This window comes from Ornithorhynchus anatinus, chromosome 13 (assembly GCF_004115215.2).
Source record: "Ornithorhynchus anatinus isolate Pmale09 chromosome 13, mOrnAna1.pri.v4, whole genome shotgun sequence".
Classification (NCBI taxonomy): domain Eukaryota; kingdom Metazoa; phylum Chordata; class Mammalia; order Monotremata; family Ornithorhynchidae; genus Ornithorhynchus; species Ornithorhynchus anatinus.
Window position 1 is genome coordinate 1,441,811 of NC_041740.1, and position 19,444 is coordinate 1,461,254.

The 19,444-nt window shown below is 59.3% G+C and overlaps 1 protein-coding gene across 1 annotated transcript in view; it reads right to left on the minus strand.

Annotated features, from left to right (window-relative positions):
• Positions 1–14,098: 14,098 nt before the first annotated feature.
• Positions 14,099–19,444, minus strand: part of WNT3A (Wnt family member 3A) — a 46,272-nt gene continuing 40,926 nt past the window's right edge. The window contains 6 exon segments of the mRNA XM_029078073.1: positions 14,099–14,127; positions 14,130–14,417; positions 14,420–14,563; positions 15,069–15,172; positions 15,174–15,207; positions 15,210–15,326. Of these exon segments, the coding sequence (XP_028933906.1) occupies positions 14,099–14,127; positions 14,130–14,417; positions 14,420–14,563; positions 15,069–15,172; positions 15,174–15,207; positions 15,210–15,326 (716 nt within the window).

A 19,444-nucleotide genomic window follows, 5' to 3' on the forward strand; every position in this document is an offset into this window, starting at 1 on the left:
TAACCCGCTTCTACGGGGCCTTTGTTCTCCTCGAAGGATTCCTGCTCCACCTCCAGCTCCATCCCACCACCCCCGGCCCCAAATCCCACCGGGGCCGTGGGTGGCGGTGAGGGGGCCGGGAGAGGAGGGAGAAAGAAACATACACCCCCTCATCCCCCGCCGGCCCCCGCCGGGGATGGCCCGAGGACGGTCCAGGGGTCGTGGGCGGGACGGGAGGAGGGCCACCCCTTTGAAAGCCCCATTGGGGTCGATTCCATAGCCTCCCCCGAGCCCCCCGCCTCACCGTTAATTGACGGTTTCGACAAACTGGACCCTCTTCTCTCTGGGCTTTAGGAGGAGCACACGCCGCCGCCGCCGCCGAGGGTGTGTGTGATCTTTTAATCTTCGGAGATGGAGGATGGGAGATAAGAGTACTTGAGCGGAGACTGGGTTTGGGGGTGGGGGCGGAGGAAGGGGACCCCCCGCCCCAGCGAGGGGAACCTGAGCCGAGGCCCAGGACGGCTCGTTTGGGGGGCGGTGGACTGGGGGGGGGGTCTTTGACTCCCCCAGCAAGGGGCAAGGGAATGTCGGGGAGACCAGGGCGGGCTCCCGGGAAACCTGGATCATCAGGAGACTCTCAACTCGATGGGAAATGACATTTCCTAGGCGCCTACTGTGTGCATTCATTCATTCATTCAATCGTATGTATCGAGCGCTCACTGTGTGCAGAGCATCGTACTAATGAATGAACGTTGGTATTTGTTAAGCGCTTACTAGGTGCAGAGCACTGTTCTAAGCGCTGGGGGAGATCCAGGTTGTGCCACGTGAGGCTCACAGTTAATCCCCATTTGACAGACGAGGTAACTGAGGCCCAGAGAAGTGAAGTGACTCGCCCACAGTCACACGGCTGACGAGTGGCAGAGCCGGGATTCGAACCCAAGATCTCTGACTCCCAAGCCCGGGCTCTTTTCCACTGAGCCACGCTGCTTCTCTAACCACTACTAACCACTTCAGCAACAGAGACAAACCCTGACCACAACGAGCTCACAGTCTAGATGGAGGGAAGGGCACTATATTGAACGCCAGCTCCACTCAGAGCACGGTGATGATAATAATAATAATTATTATCATGGGATCTGTTAAGTGCTTACTATGTGCCAAGCGCTGGACTAAGCCCTGGAGCGGAGACAAGCAAATCACATTAGACAGTCCCTGTCCCACAAGGGGCTCCCCCTCTTATTCCCCATTTTACAGATGAGGGACCTGAGGTAGGGAGAAGGGAAGCGACTTGCCCAAGGTCACACAGCAGACAAGTGGCGGAGCGGGATTAGAACCCAAGTCCTTCTGATTCCCGGGCCCCGTTTTATCCATCAAACTACGCAGTACTGTTTACGGAGTGTTGTACTGGGCATCTACTGTGAGTATACGGAACACCATATGTGCTCAGAGCTCTGTACTGATCACCTCCTATGTGCAGAGCGTAGTATTGGGTGCCTGCTGTGTGCAGAGCGCTGTATTGGGCGTCCCCTGCCCGCCTTTCCCCGGGGCCGACCTCTGGCCTTCCCTACCCCGTCGTCCAGAAGCAGCGTGGCTCAGTGGAAAGAGCCCTGGCTTGGGAGTCGGAGGTCATGGGTTCTAATCCCGGCTCCGCCGCTTGTCAGCTGTGTGACTGTGGGCAAGTCGCTTCACTTCTATGGGCCTCAGTGACCTCATCTGGAAAATGAGGATGAAGACGGTGAACCCCACGTGGGACCACCTCATCACTTGTATCCCCCCCAGGGCTTAGAACAGTGCTTGGCACATAGTAAGCGCTTAACAAATACCAGCATTATTATTATTATTATTATTAAACCCAGGGTCTCCCCGGGGCCTGGCACCATGCCAACCCCTACCCATTGCCCGGTTTCCGGGGTCCTGGGAGGGCCCGCGGGCTGGCGGTCAACGCGCCCTCCCGATCGGACCGTTTCCGGTGTGAGATGCCCCGACTGGCATCCCGCCCCGGCCCCTGGCAGTGGGTTGGCATCGCTTCGGGGCTGGACGGGGTGAGGGGGAGGCCCCAACCCCACCCCGAGGAGACTGTCTCGGTCAATCAATCGTATTTACTCATTCATTCAATCGTACTTATTGAACGCTTACAGTCTAGGGGGGGAGAGAGACATGAATTGAAATCAGTAAATGAGTGATATGGACATAAGCGGTGGGAGGGTGGGAAGGGGGATGAATAAAGGGAGCGAGTCAGGGCGATACAGAAGGGTCTGTCTCCCCTCCTCTAGACTGTAAACCCGCTGTGGGCAGGGACTGTCTCTCTTCATTGCTGTATCGTTCTTTCCAAGCGTTTAACGCAGTGCTCTGCCCACAGTAAGCGCTCAGTAAATACGATCGAATGAGTAGGAGACGTGTGTCTCTGTCCAGCTGCCCCTTGGTCTCCGTCCAACGGGACGCCCAGTCGGAGCCGGGCAGGGAGAGCGGGACACCGATCCCCGTTGTCCCGAGGAGGGAACCGAGGCCCAGAGAGGGTAAGTGACTTGCCCGGGGACACACGGCGGGCCGGGACGCCAACCCGGGCCTCCCGGGACTGTGGTCTTCCCACTGGGCCACCCTGCCTCCCCAGTTTGGTAATGCCAAGTTATTATTATTGGCAAATAACAGCCCTATGCACTGGGTGTTTACGCAGCCCTTTACAATCAGCCATTGGCTAATCGAGGCGGGCATCTCGCCGGGCACCCACTGAGTCAGCGGCGGCACCAGCCACCGAGTCGCCTCCTCGGCCACCCTCCTCCTCCTCCCCCTCCTCGCCTCGGCGCCGTCGTCCGCTTGGCGGCCTGGGCAGGGCCCGGGTTCTCACCGCGGGGTGGGGCTGAGCCGGACCGTCCGGCGGCCGAAGAGCCGGGCTCGGCGGTGGGGGGCGAGGGGGGCCTGGTCCTCTCAGATGATCGGGGAGGGGCAATAATGATAATAATAATAATAAACGTGGCATTTGCTAAGCACTTACTATGTGCCTGACACCGTACTAAACGCTGGGGTAGATACAAGCTACTAGGGTCGCACCTGGTCCACGTCCCTTATGGGGCTCTTAATCCCCATTTTACAGATGAGGGAAACTGAGATACAGAGAAGCGAAGCAATGATTACTAATAACTAATAATTATGGTATTTGTTCATCGCTTACTATGTGCCAGCCACCATACGAAGCGCTGAGATAGATACAAGCTCTCGGGTTGGAGTCAGTCCCCGTCCCACGTGGGACTCACAGTCTTAATCCCCATTTTACAGAGGTGGGAACTGAGGCACATGAGAAGTGAGACGACTTGCCCAAGGTCACACGGCGGACAAGTGGCGGAGCCAGGATGAGAACCCAGGTCCTTCTGACTCTATCCATTAGACCCCAGTGGCCTGCTGAAGCCCGAGCGGGAGCTCCCGTCTTCCCCGTGGACCTTTCCAACACTGTAGACGACACCACCGTCCTTCCCGCCTCACAAACCCCTAACCTTGGCCTTATCCTTGACCCCTCTCTCTCATTCACCCGCACGTTCAATCCCGTCGGTCCCGCCTTCACAGCGTCACTAAAATCCGCCCTTTCCTCTCCATCCCAACGGCTGTCACACTAACACCACCCCTCATCCTCTCCCGCCTGGATGACTGTATCAGCCTCCTCGCTGACCTCCCTGCCTCCAGTCGCTCCCCGCTCCAGTCCCCACTCCGCTCTGCTGCCCGGATCACTTTTCTACAAAAACCTTCCCAACTCCTCCATGTTTCCACTCCTGGACCGTCAGCTCGTCGTGGGCGGTGAATGTGCTTGTTATATAAAAATGATGGCATTTGTTAAGGGCTTACTCTGTGCCAACCACTGTTCTAATTATATTGTGTGTTGTATCCTCCCAAGGGCTTAGTACAGTCCCTGCACACGGTTTAGCGCTCACTGATCGATGGATTGATTCATCGACTCATCTATCGAAGAGGCGGGAGAAAGGATGGGATCCCGCAGCGGAGAACCTGAGGAATAGCAGAGGCCTGCAGGCAAAAAATCCCCAAAACTAACCAGGGCAATTATATCCCACCCCTCTACAAAAAGAAACATTTAATTGTGGTATTCGAACCTGTCTAAAGACGCTGTTATATTACACTCTCCCGAGTGGTTAGTACAGTGCTATGCACACAGTAAGCGCTCGATAAATACGATTGTTAAGCCCTTATTTTGTGCCAGGCACTGTATTAAGCACTGAGGTAGACACAATAATAATAATAATAATGTTGGTATTTGTTAAGCGCTTACTATGTGCCGAGCACTGTTCTAAGCGCTGGGGTAGACACAGGGGAATCAGGTTGTCCCATGGGGGGCTCACAGTCTTCATCCCCATTTTACAGATGAGGTCACTGAGGCACTGAGAAGTGAAGTGACTCGCCCACAGTCACACAGCTGGCAAGGGGCCGAGCCGGGATTCGAACCCATGACCTCTGACTCCAAAGCCCGGGCTCTTTCCACTGAGCCACGCACAAGTTGATCCGGTGGGACACAGTCCCTTTCCCCTCACGGCCTAAGGAGGAGGGAAAACGGGTATCTAATCCCCTTTTTACACAGAGAAAAATGGGGCACAGAGAAATTCGGTGATTCATTCCTGGTCACACAGCAGGCAGAGGATGAGAACCCGGGTCCCTTGACTACCAGTCCCCTGCTCTTTCCACTTAACAAATACAGCCATGATTATTATTGCGTGCAGGATACTGTATCGGGCACCTGCCGTGTACTGAGCACTCTCTGCGTGCAGAGCATTGAAATGGCACCTGCTGCTGATGGCACCGTAGTGAGCATCTCCACCCAGAGGTAACCGAGCGGATCGAAGGCTAGGTAGCGGTCAGACAAATGGATCCACAGCCCTGTGGGGTGAGGTGAGGCTAGGGAGAGGTTGGCTGGAGGGGAGGGTGTCGAGGAAGCTGGTGGGGCGGCTGGGGAAGGAGCTGACAGGAGGCTGGAGGGGAAGATGTAGAGGAGGAAGCTTGTGGGAGGCTGGAAAGGAGGCCGGCAGGGAGCCTGGGAGGAGGCTGGAGGGAAAGCTGTGGGAGGAGGCTGGAGGGGAGACTGGGAGAGGCTGGTCAGGAGACGGGGAGGCAGGGGGAAGAGGTCGAGGAGGAGGATGGTGAAGAGGCTGAGGGGGGAGGCCGGGGAGGCCCGTCCCATCAAGGAAGACCTCCGGAAGGGCGGGACTCTTCGGGAGGCTCTGAAGGTGGGGAGGGACACAGTCTGATCCACCTCCAGACGAGGGAGGGAGTTTCGGTTGACCCTCCTCGATTCCCCCCCGCTGGCCTCCCTGCCTCAGTTTCCCCACTCCGTAGGCGGGGCCCGGTCGCCTCCTGGAGGATCGGGGAGATGGGTGGTCGATATGGCGGCGGGGTGAGGCTCCGGTCGGCTGGGTGACCCCGGGCAAGGCGCACACCGTCTCTGGGCCTCCGCCCGCCCCAAGGGCCAGGCGGGAAATGGGATATCGATCTCCAGCAGGGCCCGGGCGGAGCCGGCTAATTAAGCCCCGCTGGGCGCTTGGAGATCCCCAGGCTGGAGCGTGGGCTGGGCAACATCCAGAGCCCTCTCTCTGGCCTGCTCCTGATAAACCTGTCGTCTGGGGTTGGATATTTATGACCACCGGGCCTGCGCGTAGTAAGCTCTCAATAGATAATAATGATGGTATTTACTAAGCACTCACTATGTGCCAAGCACTGTTCTAAGCTGTGGGGGTAGGTACAAAGGTCATCAGGTTGTCCCACGGCGGGGCTCAGTCTTCATCCCCACTTGACAGATGAGGGGAACTGAGGCCCAGAGAAGCGAAAGTGACTCTCCAAAGTCACCCAGCTGACAAGCGGCGGAGCCTGGATTAGAACCACGACCTCCGACTCCCAAGCCCGGCCTCTTTCCACTGAGCCGCGCTGCTTCCCCAGTAGATGCGACCGAACGATCGATTGCTTTTCTCAAGGCGTTCTGCCCGTCCTCCTGGGGGTTCCCGGACCCACTGAGGTGGCACGCTCCTCACTCCTCGATGGAAGAGACGGAGGACCAGAGAGGTCGAGGGCTTTGCCCCTAGGTTGCACAGCTTCCGGGGCGGGGTTCGATTTCAGCCGAATTCCCTTGTCTCTCGCTGCACCGCCGGGCCCCGACAGCCTCCCCGTCTTCCTTGTGCGCCACGGCCTCTTCCCCCGGGCCTCTGCCAACAGGCTGGATGTCGTCATGTGGGTTTATGTATGTGGCTTTGTGTCCGTATGTGTTTGTGTGTCTGTACGTGTTTATGTTTGTGCGTGCATGTGTCTTTGTGTGTGCGTCTGTGTGTTCATGGGCGTGTGTACGGATGTGTTTGGGTTTGTGTGTTATGTATGTGTTTATGTGTGTAGGTTCACGGGTCTTTGTGGGTGCACGTGTGTACGTGTTTATATACGGAGACAGAGAGACCCAGGACCGAGGCCCAACGGTCCACCAAGTTCTGCTGTGTGGCTTCTGGCGAGTGGCTTGACTTCTCTGGGCCTCAGTTCCCTCATCTGTCAAATGGGGTTGGACACCGTGAGCCCCACGTGGGACAGGGGCTGCGTCCAACCCGGTTTGCTTGAATCTACCCCAGGCTTAGCACAGTGCCCGGCACACAGTAAGCCCCGAACAAATTACCGCAATTATTATTATGCCGGAAAGCCGGGGGACAGATCCCCGGAGCGGAGCGCTTCTCTCTCCCCAAGGGGTTGTTTCGATTCTCCCGGTGCCCAACCCAGATCTTCTGAGGAAGGGGCGAGGGGCTCAAACCGCAGTGGCAAGGACTGAGGCTAGACCCGAAGAAGAAGTTCCAGTGGCGCCCTGGGCGGGGGGGACCCCCATCTCTAGGGGGTCTCTGGGCTCTCCGCCCCGCCCCCCCGCCAATCGTCCCCGGTTTCCCAAGCCGGCTGGAGCTTGTAAAAGGCCGCGTGGGACGGTCCAGGGCCCCGACGCCGCGTAAAGGCCCGGACCCGCTTATTAGGGCCCCGTTCCCACCCACCCCCCTGACTCAGTCGCCACCCGCACCCCCGCGGTCGCCTCGGGGGGCGGGGACGGGCCGGGAGGAGAGGGGAGAGAAACAGAGAGAGGGAGGGCGGGGGGCAGCGGTCGGGGAGATTATTAATAATAATAATAATAATAATAATAGTGTTTGTTAAGTGCTTACTGTGTGTCAGGCACTGTACTAAGCGCTGGGGTGGATACAAGCCAATCGAGTTGGGCCAAGTCCCTGTCCCCCGTGGGGCTCACCGTCCCAATCCCCAATTGACAGATGAGAGCATCCAGGCCAAGTGCAGTGACCTGCCCAAGGTCACCCGGCAGACAGGATTAGAACCCAAGACTTCCTGAGTCCCAGGCCCATGATGATGATGATAATGGTGGTATCTGTTAGGTGCTTACTATGTGCCAAGCACTCTTCTGAGCGCTGGGGTAGATACAAGGTCCTCAGGTTGTTAAGCGCTTACCGTGTGTCAGTCAGTGTACTAAGCGCTGGGGTAGAGACAGGGTAACTGGACGGTGTGTGAGTGTTTGTGTAGTGGGGGGTGGGCTCACCATGCCAGGGTTACCCCCGCCCACTGTGTAGCCGTCGAGGCAGCTCAGAAACAAGCCCCCTTTCCCTCCCAACCCCCCCAACCCCCCCCCAAAACATCTGCTTTGAAACGAATGCACCGTGGACGGGAGAGCCAGGATTTAGTTTAGAACAGTGCTCTGCACATAGTAAGCGCTTAACAAATACCAGCGCTATTATTTAGCTTTTGACAGATCAAGCCATCGATCCATCGCGTCTGTTGAGCGCTTACCCTGTGCAGAGCGCTTGGGAGAGGACAGGAGAGCCCTCTAACAGACCCATTCCCTGCCCACAGTGAGCTTCCAGTCTAGCCTAGATAGATGGCTCGTTTTCGGCGCTTAGTACAGCTCCTGGAACATAGTAAGTGCCTAAATACTATCATTTTTATTATTCTGGGTCATTCTAACTCACTTACATCCCCGCTCATAACCCCAGCAGGACTCTCCACTTTCCAACAGCCCCGGTTGAGATGTCTCTCTCTCGCTATCTCCCCTGTTCTTTTCCATCTCTCTGATTCTCCCCGTCTCTGTCTCTCTCTCCCGTTCTTCTTTTCGCCATTACTTCCCGGAGCTTGGGCGAAGTCAAGAGAGAATCGGCTTGGCAGAGAAAGAGATCAGGGCTGGGGGCAACCAACTGGGGGGGAGCCAAGCCGGCTCCGGGTGAATTCATTCATTCGATTGTATTTATTAAGCGCTTACTGTGTGCAGAGCACTGTGAATGGCACAGCACGGAGGGTCACGGAGGCAGGGGGATTGGTGCACTTTCCGGGCCCTCCATGGCCCCCTCCCCTTAGAGGAAGAGGAGGAAGAGTGAGAGAGAGAGGAGGAGGGAGGAAGGAGGAAGAAAGGAAGGGGAGGGGAAAAAGTGAGAGCAGGAGGAGGAAGAAAGGAGGGGAAGGAGGAAGGAGGAGGAGGAAGAGGAGGAAAGAGGAGGAGGAAGAAAGGAAGGGGAGGAGGAAAAGTGAGAGGAGGAAGAAAGGAGGAGGAGGAGGAAGAAGGAAGGGGAGGAGGAAAAATGAGGCAGGAGGAGGAAGAAAGGAGAGGAAGAAGGAAGGAGGAGGAGGAAAGGAAGGGGAGGAGGAAAAGTGAGAGCAGCAGGAGGAAAAAGGAAGGAAGAGGAGGAGGAGAGGGAGGAAGGAGGAGGAGAGGACGTCACAGTGCCACGATTCCGTTACCTGATGAGGATGACTGTGGGGTTTGTTAAGCGCATACTGTGAGCCAGACACTGTACTAAGCCCTGGGGTGGATACAAGCAAATAGAATTGGACACAGTCCCCGTCTAGCAATCTAACCCAATTCCGTTGTTTCTTCCCTGGGCCGAGGGTGGAATCCGGGCGTGGGGAGGGTCTCTTCCGCCCCCCAACGCAACGATCAAATCGGGGTCGCGCCCGATGGACTCCGGGGGGGGGGGGAGGCCCTCCTCCCTCATCCCACCCCCCCCAATCTCCCATCTCTTCCTAGCGGTCCCATTACCCGCCACTGCAGCGAGAAGGAGCTGGGGAAGACTCCGCCGGCCCCGGGCTTAATCCGCCCCCCTCGCCACGGGGGAAGGGGTCACGGCGCGGGAGAGAGACGAAGCATCCCGTTCCCCATTTCCCAGCCCATTTTTATTTCTCCATTAATCCGGAGTCCTCTCCCCCTCTGACCGCGGAGATTGTTTAGGGCCGGGGGGGGATCTAAATCTACTTGTGAGGGTTAGGGTTAGGGTTAGGGACACAGGGAGAGAAAACCCCCGACGGGATTAGAAGGGAAAAAGAAGGTATTTTGGTCTAAGCTAAATATTATTTTGTTTGCCCTGAAAGGCGCAGAGACACAAAGGCCGGGCGGAGAATTCCCCTGGCTGGCAGTGTAAAGCGGGGTCTCCGGGGGGGAGACAATACTGTCATTCTCTGCCTAAACCCTTCTCCTGGGCTCCTCCACCAACCTTTCATAATTCCGGCCTTTTCAGGCCTCGGCGGCCCAGCTGAGCTCCTTAAGAAACACTAACAAAACGCAGAAAGAGATTGCCGTCGGAGGCGAGGGGAGGGCCGGCCTGCAGCGGGCGAGGAAGGCGATTAGCCGGAGCCTGAATAGGCCGCCGGGCGTGAGTCCGGGCCTAGGACCAGCCCGCCGAGCCCGCTTCCCCCATTCATCCCGCCACAATATCGCCACCGGAACCCCCAGCCCTAAATTACCACCGGCCCCCCTTCCCCATTATCCGGCGGGGGTGGCCCGCCCGGCTGGGGAGGCTCGGAGGGGCCCATTCATATCTCGGCTTATTATTTCTTAATTCCCGGGGAGGGGGCGGGCGGGGGGAGAGGGACCCTTCATCGGAGCCTGCGTTCGAGGAGGGGGCCGGGAGGCCCGCGTGGGAGCCGTTTCCCGGCATGCTCGGCGGGAGGGGTGAGGGCATCCGGCGCTTAGCACGGCGCCTGGAACGTAGTAAGGGCTCAACAGATACCCTCGTTATTATCGGTACCGTTATTATCCCCCCACCCCCGACTTCTCCCAAGGGTCGACGAAGCCCCGATCCCCGCTGGGGTCCCGGGCTGAGGGGGACGGGGCTCCGAGGCGGCACGGCCTAGTGGAGAGACCCCGGCCCTGGGAGTCAGAGGGTCACGGGTGCCGATCCCGCCTCCGCCACCGGCCTGCTGGGTGACCTTGGGAAAGTCACTTGACTTCCCGGGGCCTCGGGACCCTCATCCGTGGGACGGAGACTGCGAGGCCCCCGGTGGACAGGGACCGTGTCCAGCTCCGTTTGCTTGCATCCACCCCAGCGTTTAGTTGAGGGACTGGCACGTGGTGAGCGCTTAACACCCTAAAAAACCTGGACTCGGTCAATGCTATTTATGGAGCGCTACTATGTGCGATTCACTGTACTAAGCTCCAGCTGAGACACGGTCTCAGTCGGTCATCAGTCGGTATTTACTTGGCACATTCTGGGTGCAGAACACTGTACTGAGCGCTCGGGACGGAATCCCAACTCTTTCCCCCAGGCTCCTTCGGGCCCTGGCCTGGGTGCCGGTTTAAGAGCAGCAGCATGGCTTAGTGGGTAGAGCCCGGGCCCTGGGAGTCAGAAGGTCATGGGTTCTAACCCTGGTTCAGCCACTTGTCTGCTGTGTGACCTTGGGCCAGTCACTTCACTTCTCGGGGCCTCAGTTCCCTCATCTGGAGAATGGGGTTGGAGACCGTGAGCCCCTCGTGGTGACAGCAACTGTGTCCAACCCGATCTGCTGCATTACCCCAGCATTTACTGCAGTGCCTGGCACACAGTAAGTCCTTAACAATTACCATGATAATTATTATTATGATTATCCCATCGCAGCGCCCCCGTGGCCACTAAGCTCCTGTGTGGACCCCAGGGGTGTCCCTGCCACCTCTCTGGGCCCCCCGCTGGAGATGTCCCGGAGGGAGGAGTCTATGGAATATGTGGATAATTAATGATCAGGCGCTAATCGTCTCTCCGCCCAGGGAGTGTCCCACCCCCCCCAAACCCCTGACAACCCCCCGGGGCTTCTCCTTCAGCCCCCTCCCTCTCCGACCCTATGCTTTTCTCGCCCGAGATCCTCGGGACGTTCTTCCTGGAGTCCCACCCGAATCCCTCTGGCCTAGTGGATAGATCACGGGCATTGAGCGTCAAGAAGGTCCCGGGTTCTAATCCCCGCTCTGCCACTTGTCTGCCTGGGCAAGTCACTTCACTTCTCGGGGCCTCAGTGACCTCATCTGCAAAATGGGGATGGAGACTGTGAGCATCACATGGTGATAGGGATTGGGTCCAACTTAATTTGCTCGTATCCACCTCAGCGCTTAGTTCAGTGCCCGGCACATAGTGAGTGCTAATGCCATCATTATTAAATTGGTTTCCTCCCTTTGGGTCAGCGATCGGTCTGTGGCCCCCTAGGAGGCTGGAAGTTGGTTGTGGGCAGGGAACGGGTCTACAGGCACTGTGAGCGCTCAGTAAATAACACTGATTGATCGAACGGAAGGCGGCCCCCCACTGCAGAAGCTCCCCCCACCTCCGGGACAGCGGGGCAAGTCCGGGACCAGTTTAGGCGTCCACGCCACGGGGATGTCACGCGGCCCCCGGGTCCGCGGGTCTGAAGCCGGGTCCGCCCCCTTCGTCCCTCTGGACCGTAAAGCTGCTTGCGGGCAGGGAACGTGTCCATCAGCTCCGTTATCCGGTGCTCTCCCGAAGGCACAGTCCAGTGTCCTGCACACAGTAAGTATCAATGAATACCACCGATTGATCGGGTCCACCACGCTCGCAGAATCATGGCCAGAAGCGCCGGCCGGCTCCCGTACCCCCGGGGGACCCCGACACTGCCCTCCGCCAGCAGGGCACAAGCGCCTGGGTCCATCCCGGTGGCCGGTGCCGGTCCCACCTGGACCCATTCCCGGGGGCACTTACCCCCATGCCCGAGGCTGCTGGGAATTGTAGTCCCAGGGGCCTCGGGGCCTCCCCACAGGTGGAAAAGCCCTTCCGGGTCCTCTTCAACCCCCGGGGTCCGGGACGGCCGGTCCGCCCTCCGACCTTCCGGGCGACCCCCCCCGGGCAGTCCCAGCTCGGTGCCAACCAGACCACCTTCCCGAGCCCCAGAGACGGGGGTGCGGCCCAGGCCGCCACCTCTCACGCTCCACCCACCCCGAGGCCGAGCCCCTCCGGGGCGGGGGGCGCCGGCGGGAACCAGTCACATCCCGGGCCACCTCCATACCCTGACTGGCCGCTCTCTTCCATTCTTCCCGAGATGCTCCCGTCATAGTCTCATCCGTCCTGCCTTCCCCTCCAAACTCACCAAGCCAGCAATCCCCGTCTTCGCCTCGCCCCCCTCCTCCCTCACCTGGCTCTGTCCTCCTCCAAACCCGGCTCCGCACACTTTGCTCCTCTAATGCCACCTAACTGTCTGTCCCTCCATCTCCTCTATCTCGCCCGCCGACCTCTCGCCCAGCGTCCCGCCTCTGGGCCGGAACGCCCCTGCCTCCTTCATATCCTACAGACAGCGGCTCTCCCCCTGCCTCTTCAGAGCCTTATCCAAGGCCCGTCTCCTCCGAGGGGTCTTCCCTGACTAAGCCCTCCCGTCCTCTCACTCTCTTCTGCGTCGCCCCGACTCGCCCCCTTTCTTCATCCGCCCTCCAAGCCCCCACCACTTATGTCCCTATCTCTCATTTATTTATTTCTATTCATACCTGTCTCCCCCTCTTACACTGTCAGGCCCGTTGCAAGCAGGGATGGGTCCGATTACCTGTAGTATTGTCCTCTCCCTCAGCGCTTAGTACGGCGCTCTGAAACACACAATAAATACCATCGACTGACTGACCTCCCTGATTTGACCATTTCCCTTCCACCTCCCACCTCGGCTGGCCAGGGCCTGCCGGGGGACTAAGGTTTGGGATGTCTCTGGACCGGAAGCTCCTTGGCGGGGGTGGGGAACGTACCAAACCGACTTGTTGTACTACACTCTCCCTAGCGCTTAGATACAGTGTTCTGCAGCCAGTTAAGTGCTCCGTAAATCCCCTGGACTGATCGGACGCAAAGTGGGTGGGGACGGGGACAGGATCAGAACTCAGACCCGGCACGGCCTCGGGACAAGCCCCCTCCCCAAATCCGCCTCTCAACCGGGCAGCCCGAGCCCCTCCACGTCCTCAGTCCGGGGGGTCCTGGGACTTTGAGAACTTCAGAAAGTAGCAGGCCGACGTCACAGGAGAATAATGTATTTTTTTTTCCTTTTTTCTGTATTTTTTTTCTTTCAAAGCTACAACTAAAACAATTTCTTTTCATAGAAAGAAAACAACCACCTTCGTGCTCAACTAGCTCCAGGGAACCTTGTCGAGGAGGCGGCGGTGTCAGAGAGAAAGGGAGAGATTTGTCTGCATTTCGGTGTCCTCCGCGTGCGTCCGTGTCCGCCATCTGTCCGTGCGTGTTGGTGGGTGACAGTGGCAACCCCGTAAGTGGGGAGCGTGTGGACACCCGCCCTTGTTCGATGGGCTCTCCGGCACAGTTGTCTCCCTCGTGGATATGAGCCGCATACCCCCGGGGCCTGGAAATCTACGGACAGGAAGGCCAACCCCCGATAACGGAGAGCGGCACCTCGGAAAGGCACGGCAGAGCCGGGCACGGGGAAGGTCGTCGGGGCACACGGGCTGAGTCCGGAGAGAGGTGCCCTACACTACCCGTGTTCCCCGCCGCCCCCTCGCACCCGTCCTCTTCCCCGTACCCGGGGGCCCGGAAACCACCCAGGGTGGGCGAGGGCCGCGGTCGGTATCACAGCCACTTCATCAGGGGCCCGCCCCTGAGCCGAAAACCGACCGGGTGCCCCCGTGCCCGCTCCTTCCATCTTCAGCCTCTAGCCAACGGCGGGAGGGTCTCCCGGCCGGCCCCGTTCCCTTCTCTGTAGCCGAAGTGGGGTGGGTGGATGAAGGCGGGTCGAGTTGGGGCGGAGAGGGGGTCTCGGGGTCGCCTCCATCCAAGCCCCCCCCATCGCGCGAGATCCACACCGCGACGGCCGCGTGGCACCGCGGCGGGGCCCGGTCCGGCGGGCGAGGGTGGGTCGGCGGGCGGGCGGCCGCCCGGGGCTACTTGCAGTGGACGTCGTAGACGCGCTGCACTCCGACAGCTGAACAGCAGCACAGTGGAAGACGCAGCGACACTTCTCCCGCCGCGCTCGTGCGCGTGTTGGGCCGGCGCGCAGAGCAGGTCAGCCGTCGATGCCGTGCGAGCTGACGTTGCAGGCGCGGTCCCGCGTGCCGAACGAGCCCGTCTCGGCGTTGGGCTCGCAGAAGTTGGGCGAGCCCTCGTAGTACACCAGGTCGCGCTCGGTGGGGGCCTTGAAGTAGGTGTACTTGGGGCGGAGGGTCTCCACCCAGCCGCGCGACTCCCGGTGCTTCTCTACGCCATCTCCGACGCGCTGTCGTACTTGTCCTTCAGAAGTCCCCGATGACCCGGATCCGGCTGCGACCACCAGCACGTCTTGACCTCGCAGCTGCCCGACAGCCCGTGGCATTTGCACTTGAGGTGCAGGTGATCGATGATGGACTGGGGAAAGAGAGGGCGGGGTGGGACGTTAGTCTGGGGCGGCGCGGGCTTCTCCCGGGTCCCCACCACGCTAGCCTCCTCCCACGGCCCCAGGCTCCAGAGGGATGAGCCAACGTCGGCCTCCCTGCGGGCCCATTTCCCTTAAACCCAACCTGGTTTCTCTGAGAGTCTGGGGAGGAGTGGGCTGGGGGCGCCCAGAGGGAGAGGGGTTGGGTCACTAGAGGGAGAGAGGGTTGGGGTCACGATTGGGGCGGGGACGGGGGGCACTGGAGGAGGGGGGCTCTTGAGGGGGAGGAGCAGAGGGAGAAGGGCAGGGAGGTGAATGTGCATCGGGTGGGTGTTTGGAAAGGGTTGCCTGGGGTCCTAGAGGCAGCAGACCTGTATTCTGGTGGCCAGGGAGACCCCCTTTCCAGCCCCCCGCCCTCCCCCGTGCCCCTTCCCCCGGGGTCTCCCCGGTCCCTCCCCCGGGACCGCGCGCTGGAGGCGGGGGCGTCCGGGGATCTTACGGTGCGTCGGCCTCGTTGTTGTGGCGGTTCATGGCGGAGCGGGCGTCGGGCCTGTTCTCGCGGGCGTCGGCGAACTCGCGGGAGACCATGCCCCCGAACTCCACGTCCGCTGCAGCCGCCCCACTTCCAGCCGTCGCCGGGGGGCCCTTGTGCCGCGCGTCGCACCCGCAGATGGTGGCCGAGCCCTCCGCGCAGGAGCGCGTCACCGCGAAGGCCACGCCCGCCGAGGCGATGGCGTGCACGAACGCCGACTCCCTGGTGGCTGCGGGAAGGACGGGGCGGGGGGGGGGGACACAGACGGCCGGTCAGCGGCCGGCGGTCCCCAGCCGGACACCTGGGGCGTTCGGGACCCTCCCCCTCGAAAAAAGCAGCGTGGCCTAGTGGATAGAGCCCGGGCCTGGGAGTCAGAAGGACCTGCTGTGTGTGACCTGGGGCAAGTCGTTTCACTTCTCTGGGCCTCAGTTCCCTCCCCTGGAAAATGGGGATTGAGTCAGGCAGGGGCTTCGTCCAACCCAAATTATCTCGAACCTTCCCCGGCACTTAGTACGGTGCCTGGCACGTAAGTAAAGCGCTTAACAAATACCACAATTATTATTAGTAGTTAGTAATAAATAATAATACTAGTAATAAAAAGGCCATCGGGGGGCCGGAGGGAGGAGGAAAGGTGGACCGCTGAGGAAGAGGCAGGGGAGGCGACAGTTTTGACCTCCCCATGATCCTCCCTCTAGACTGTAAGTTCATTGTGGGCAGGGAATGTGTCTGTTATATTGTCACACTGTACTCTCTCAAGCGATGATAATGATAATAATAGTGTTTATTAAGCACTTACTACGTGCCAGGCACTGGACTAAGCCCTCGGTTCATTACAAGCAAATCGGGTTGAGCACCGGTCCCCATCCCACGTGGGGCTCACAGTCTCAATCTCCATTTTACAGATGAGGTGACTGAGTATAGAGAAGTGAAGTGACTTATCTAAGGTTCACACAGCAGACGAGGGACGGGAGCCGGGATTTAGAAACCCACGATCCTCTGACTCCCAGCCCCGTGCTCTATCCTCTGGGCCGGCTGCTTTCTCTTAGGACAGTGCTCTGGCACACAGTAAGCGCTTATTAAATAGGGACTGAATGGAAATGAATGAATGACCCTTCCGGGGGGCAGACTTGAGATTTTTTTATGGTATTTGTTAAGCATTCATTCATTCAGTCGTATTTAGTGAGCGCTTACCATGTGCAGAGCACTGTACTAAGCACTCACTAGGTACCAGGCACCGTTCCAAGCGCTGGGGTAGATACAAATTAATCAGGTCAGACGCAATCCCTGCCCCACGTGGGGCTCACAGTCTTAATCCCCATTTTACAGATGAGGGAACTGAGGCCCCAGAGAAGTGAAGTGACTTGCCCAAGGCAAGCGTGGAGCCTTTCCAATCGATCGGTCAGTGATATTTATGGAGCGCTGACTACTCGCGGAGCGCCGCGCTGAATGCTTCCCCAAGGGGAGGGTGCCAAACTGGGATGGTTTTCCCAGGCCGGAGGGCCGGGTTAGGGGTCATCGCGGCCGACCCCTGCCTCCGAGCCGGGCTGCTCCTCGATCGGCTCGGAGACGTGGGAAGGACGGGATTTTTGGGTGCCCCTGCCGCGTGTCCCCGAATTCCACCCCTCTGAGGCCTGATGTTAGTTTGGGAGGAGGCGAAGACCCTAGGAGCCAAGCCCGGGCCTCTGGTTAAGGAAACTAGAGACGGTCACCGCCTGGAGAGACAGAAGGAGGAGTAGGAGGGGCGAAGACCCCGGCCCTGTCCCGCCTTGCCCTGGGGGGCTGCCAGCCGGACACGGAAGTCCGGATGGACGCACACACACAACAGAGTGCTGGGTGCTGGCGAGGGATAGAGAGAGGAAAGCGGAGACGGAGCCCCTGCCCTCGAGGAGCTGCGGGTCCGATGGGAGACAGGAAACACACGAACACCACCGACACGCGCGTCACACACACACTGTGCTGAGCGCTGGGGGAGGGACAGAGGGAGAAGGAGACACGGTCCCCGCCCTCAGGGGGCCGCCAGTCCATGGGCGGGAGGGTGGGGGGCAGCCGGCCCCAGCGCCGACCCCCGCGCCGGAGTAGGCCGGACGGCAGATGCCGGTTGTGCGGGCCGGGCTGGGCGCTGGAGTAGCAAGAACAAAGACTCATCAATCACGGAGACAGACGGGAGCGCCGGCCGGCGGGGAGGGGCCGGGGCGGGGGGGACCCCCTCTCCGCGGATCCCCCCACCGAGCCGCCCCCCGCCTCGCCCCGCCGGCCCCAAACTCTTCCTTCCTCGCCCGGGGACATCCCCGCTCCCCCGTCTGCCGCTGGCCTCCCCAGACGAGACGAGACACCGCCGGAATCCCAGGCCGTGTTTCACACGTGTCACGGCATGGGGAGGGGGCCTGGGGAGGGAGGCGGACCCCCTTCTCTTCCCCCCCAGTCCCCTCCCCAACAATCGCTCTAGCTCTGCCCGCCCGGAGACCTGTGGGTCATCCCGTCCTTCCCCCTGCCTCCGGCTGGCCCGGGGTTTGTGGGGAGGGGTCCCGCTGGGGCTTCGGGGCCCCAAGGGGATTCCATCCCTCCCGTCTCTGACCCTGCTCGGCCCCTCCTCCCCCATCCGGGCCTCCAGCTCTTCATCAGTGCTCAACAACGGTAATAATAATAATTACGGTGCTTGCTAAGCGCCTGGAAGTGCCAAGCACTCTTCTAAGCGCTGGGGTGGACACCAGATAATCTGGTTGGACCACGTGGGGCTCACGCTCGTAATCCCCATTTTCCAGAGGAGGTCACCGAGGCCCAGAGAAGTGAAGCGACTTGCCCGAGGTCACTCAGCAGACAGGTGGCGGAGCGGGGATTAGAACCCAGATCGTTTTGACTGCCGGGCCCGGGCTCCGTCTACTAAACCTCGCTACTTCTAAGATCTCGTCCGGAGATCTAACCTAGCTCCCTCCCACTGCAGATCAAGCCCCCTCTGAGGGAAAGGCTCTCTAGCGTCAAAAAACATAGTAGAGCAGAGCAAGGACTTGAGTGGCTACACAGTTTCTTCACACACGCATACACACGTATGCACACACTGTCCCGGGCCTGCCCCCGAGGGGCTGCCAATGATCCCCATCACGATCGTCAATGGTATCTATTCTGTGCCGACTCTGCGCAAAGCACTGTACTGAGGGCTTGGGAGAGGACATTACAGCAGAGTTGGTGCACACCCTCCCTGCCCACGGGGAGCTTACAATCTGACGAGGAGACAGGACACAACACGCACACGCCGAATGCAAAGTTTGGGGTCGAATCAGTCGATCAATTAATCCTATTTCTTGAGCGCTTCCTGTGTGCAGAGCGATAGAACAGAGTTGGTAGAAACGTTGCCTGCCCACAACGAGCCGATAGTCTGCGGTTGAACTATCTGGAGGGGCCGGGGATTGGGATAATAATAATAATAATAATAATAATGGCATTTGTTAAGCGCTTACTATGCGCCAGGCACCGTTCTAAGCGCTGGGGTAGGTACAAGGTCATCAGGTTGTCCCACGTGAGGCTCACAGTCTCAATCCCCCTTTTACAAATGAGGGAACCGAGGCACAGAGAAGTGAAGGGACTTGTCTGAGGTCACACAGCCGACAAGTGACGGAGCCGGCATTAGAACCCACGACCTCTGACTCCCGTGCCCTTGCCACCAGGCCATACTGCTTCTCTGGGATGACTGGTTTCCCTGCCCACAAGGAGCTTCCAGTCTAGAGGGAGGGTCCCAGAGACAGACCCAGGCCCGGTATTCAGGGGTGGGAAGAAGGGAAACTGAGGTTCGCAATTCATCACCGTTTCTTTCCACGTGTTTTTCTCCTGTCTGTAAAGCAGCCTGGGTTGTCTCCTCCCCCCGTGACTGGAAGCTCCTTGAAGACGGACACTGTGTTTGCCAACTCTACGGTACTCGCCCGAGTGCTCAGTACAGTGCTCTGCACACGGAGGACGCTAAGCTCCTCCAGGACAGGGAGAGTGTCTGCTATTATCGTTACTCTCCAAGCGGTCAGTATAGTGGTCTGCACAGAGCAAACGGGCCTGGGAGTCAGAAGGTCACGAGTTCTAATCCCGGCTCCGCCACTCGTCTCCCCTGTGACCTCGGGCAAGTCACTTCACTTCCCTGGGCCTCAGTTCCCTCAACTGTAAAATGGGGATTGAGACTGTGATCCCCAGGTGGGACAGGGACTGCGTCGGCCGGATTTGCTTTGTCTCCATCCCAGCGCTTAGTACAGTGCCTGGCACACAGTAAGCACTCAACACATGCCATCATTATTATTGGTATTATTATTCCGGATGGAAATCAAAGCATAGCACTCCCGTGCACCGTGATGTGCAGCGGAAAACCGT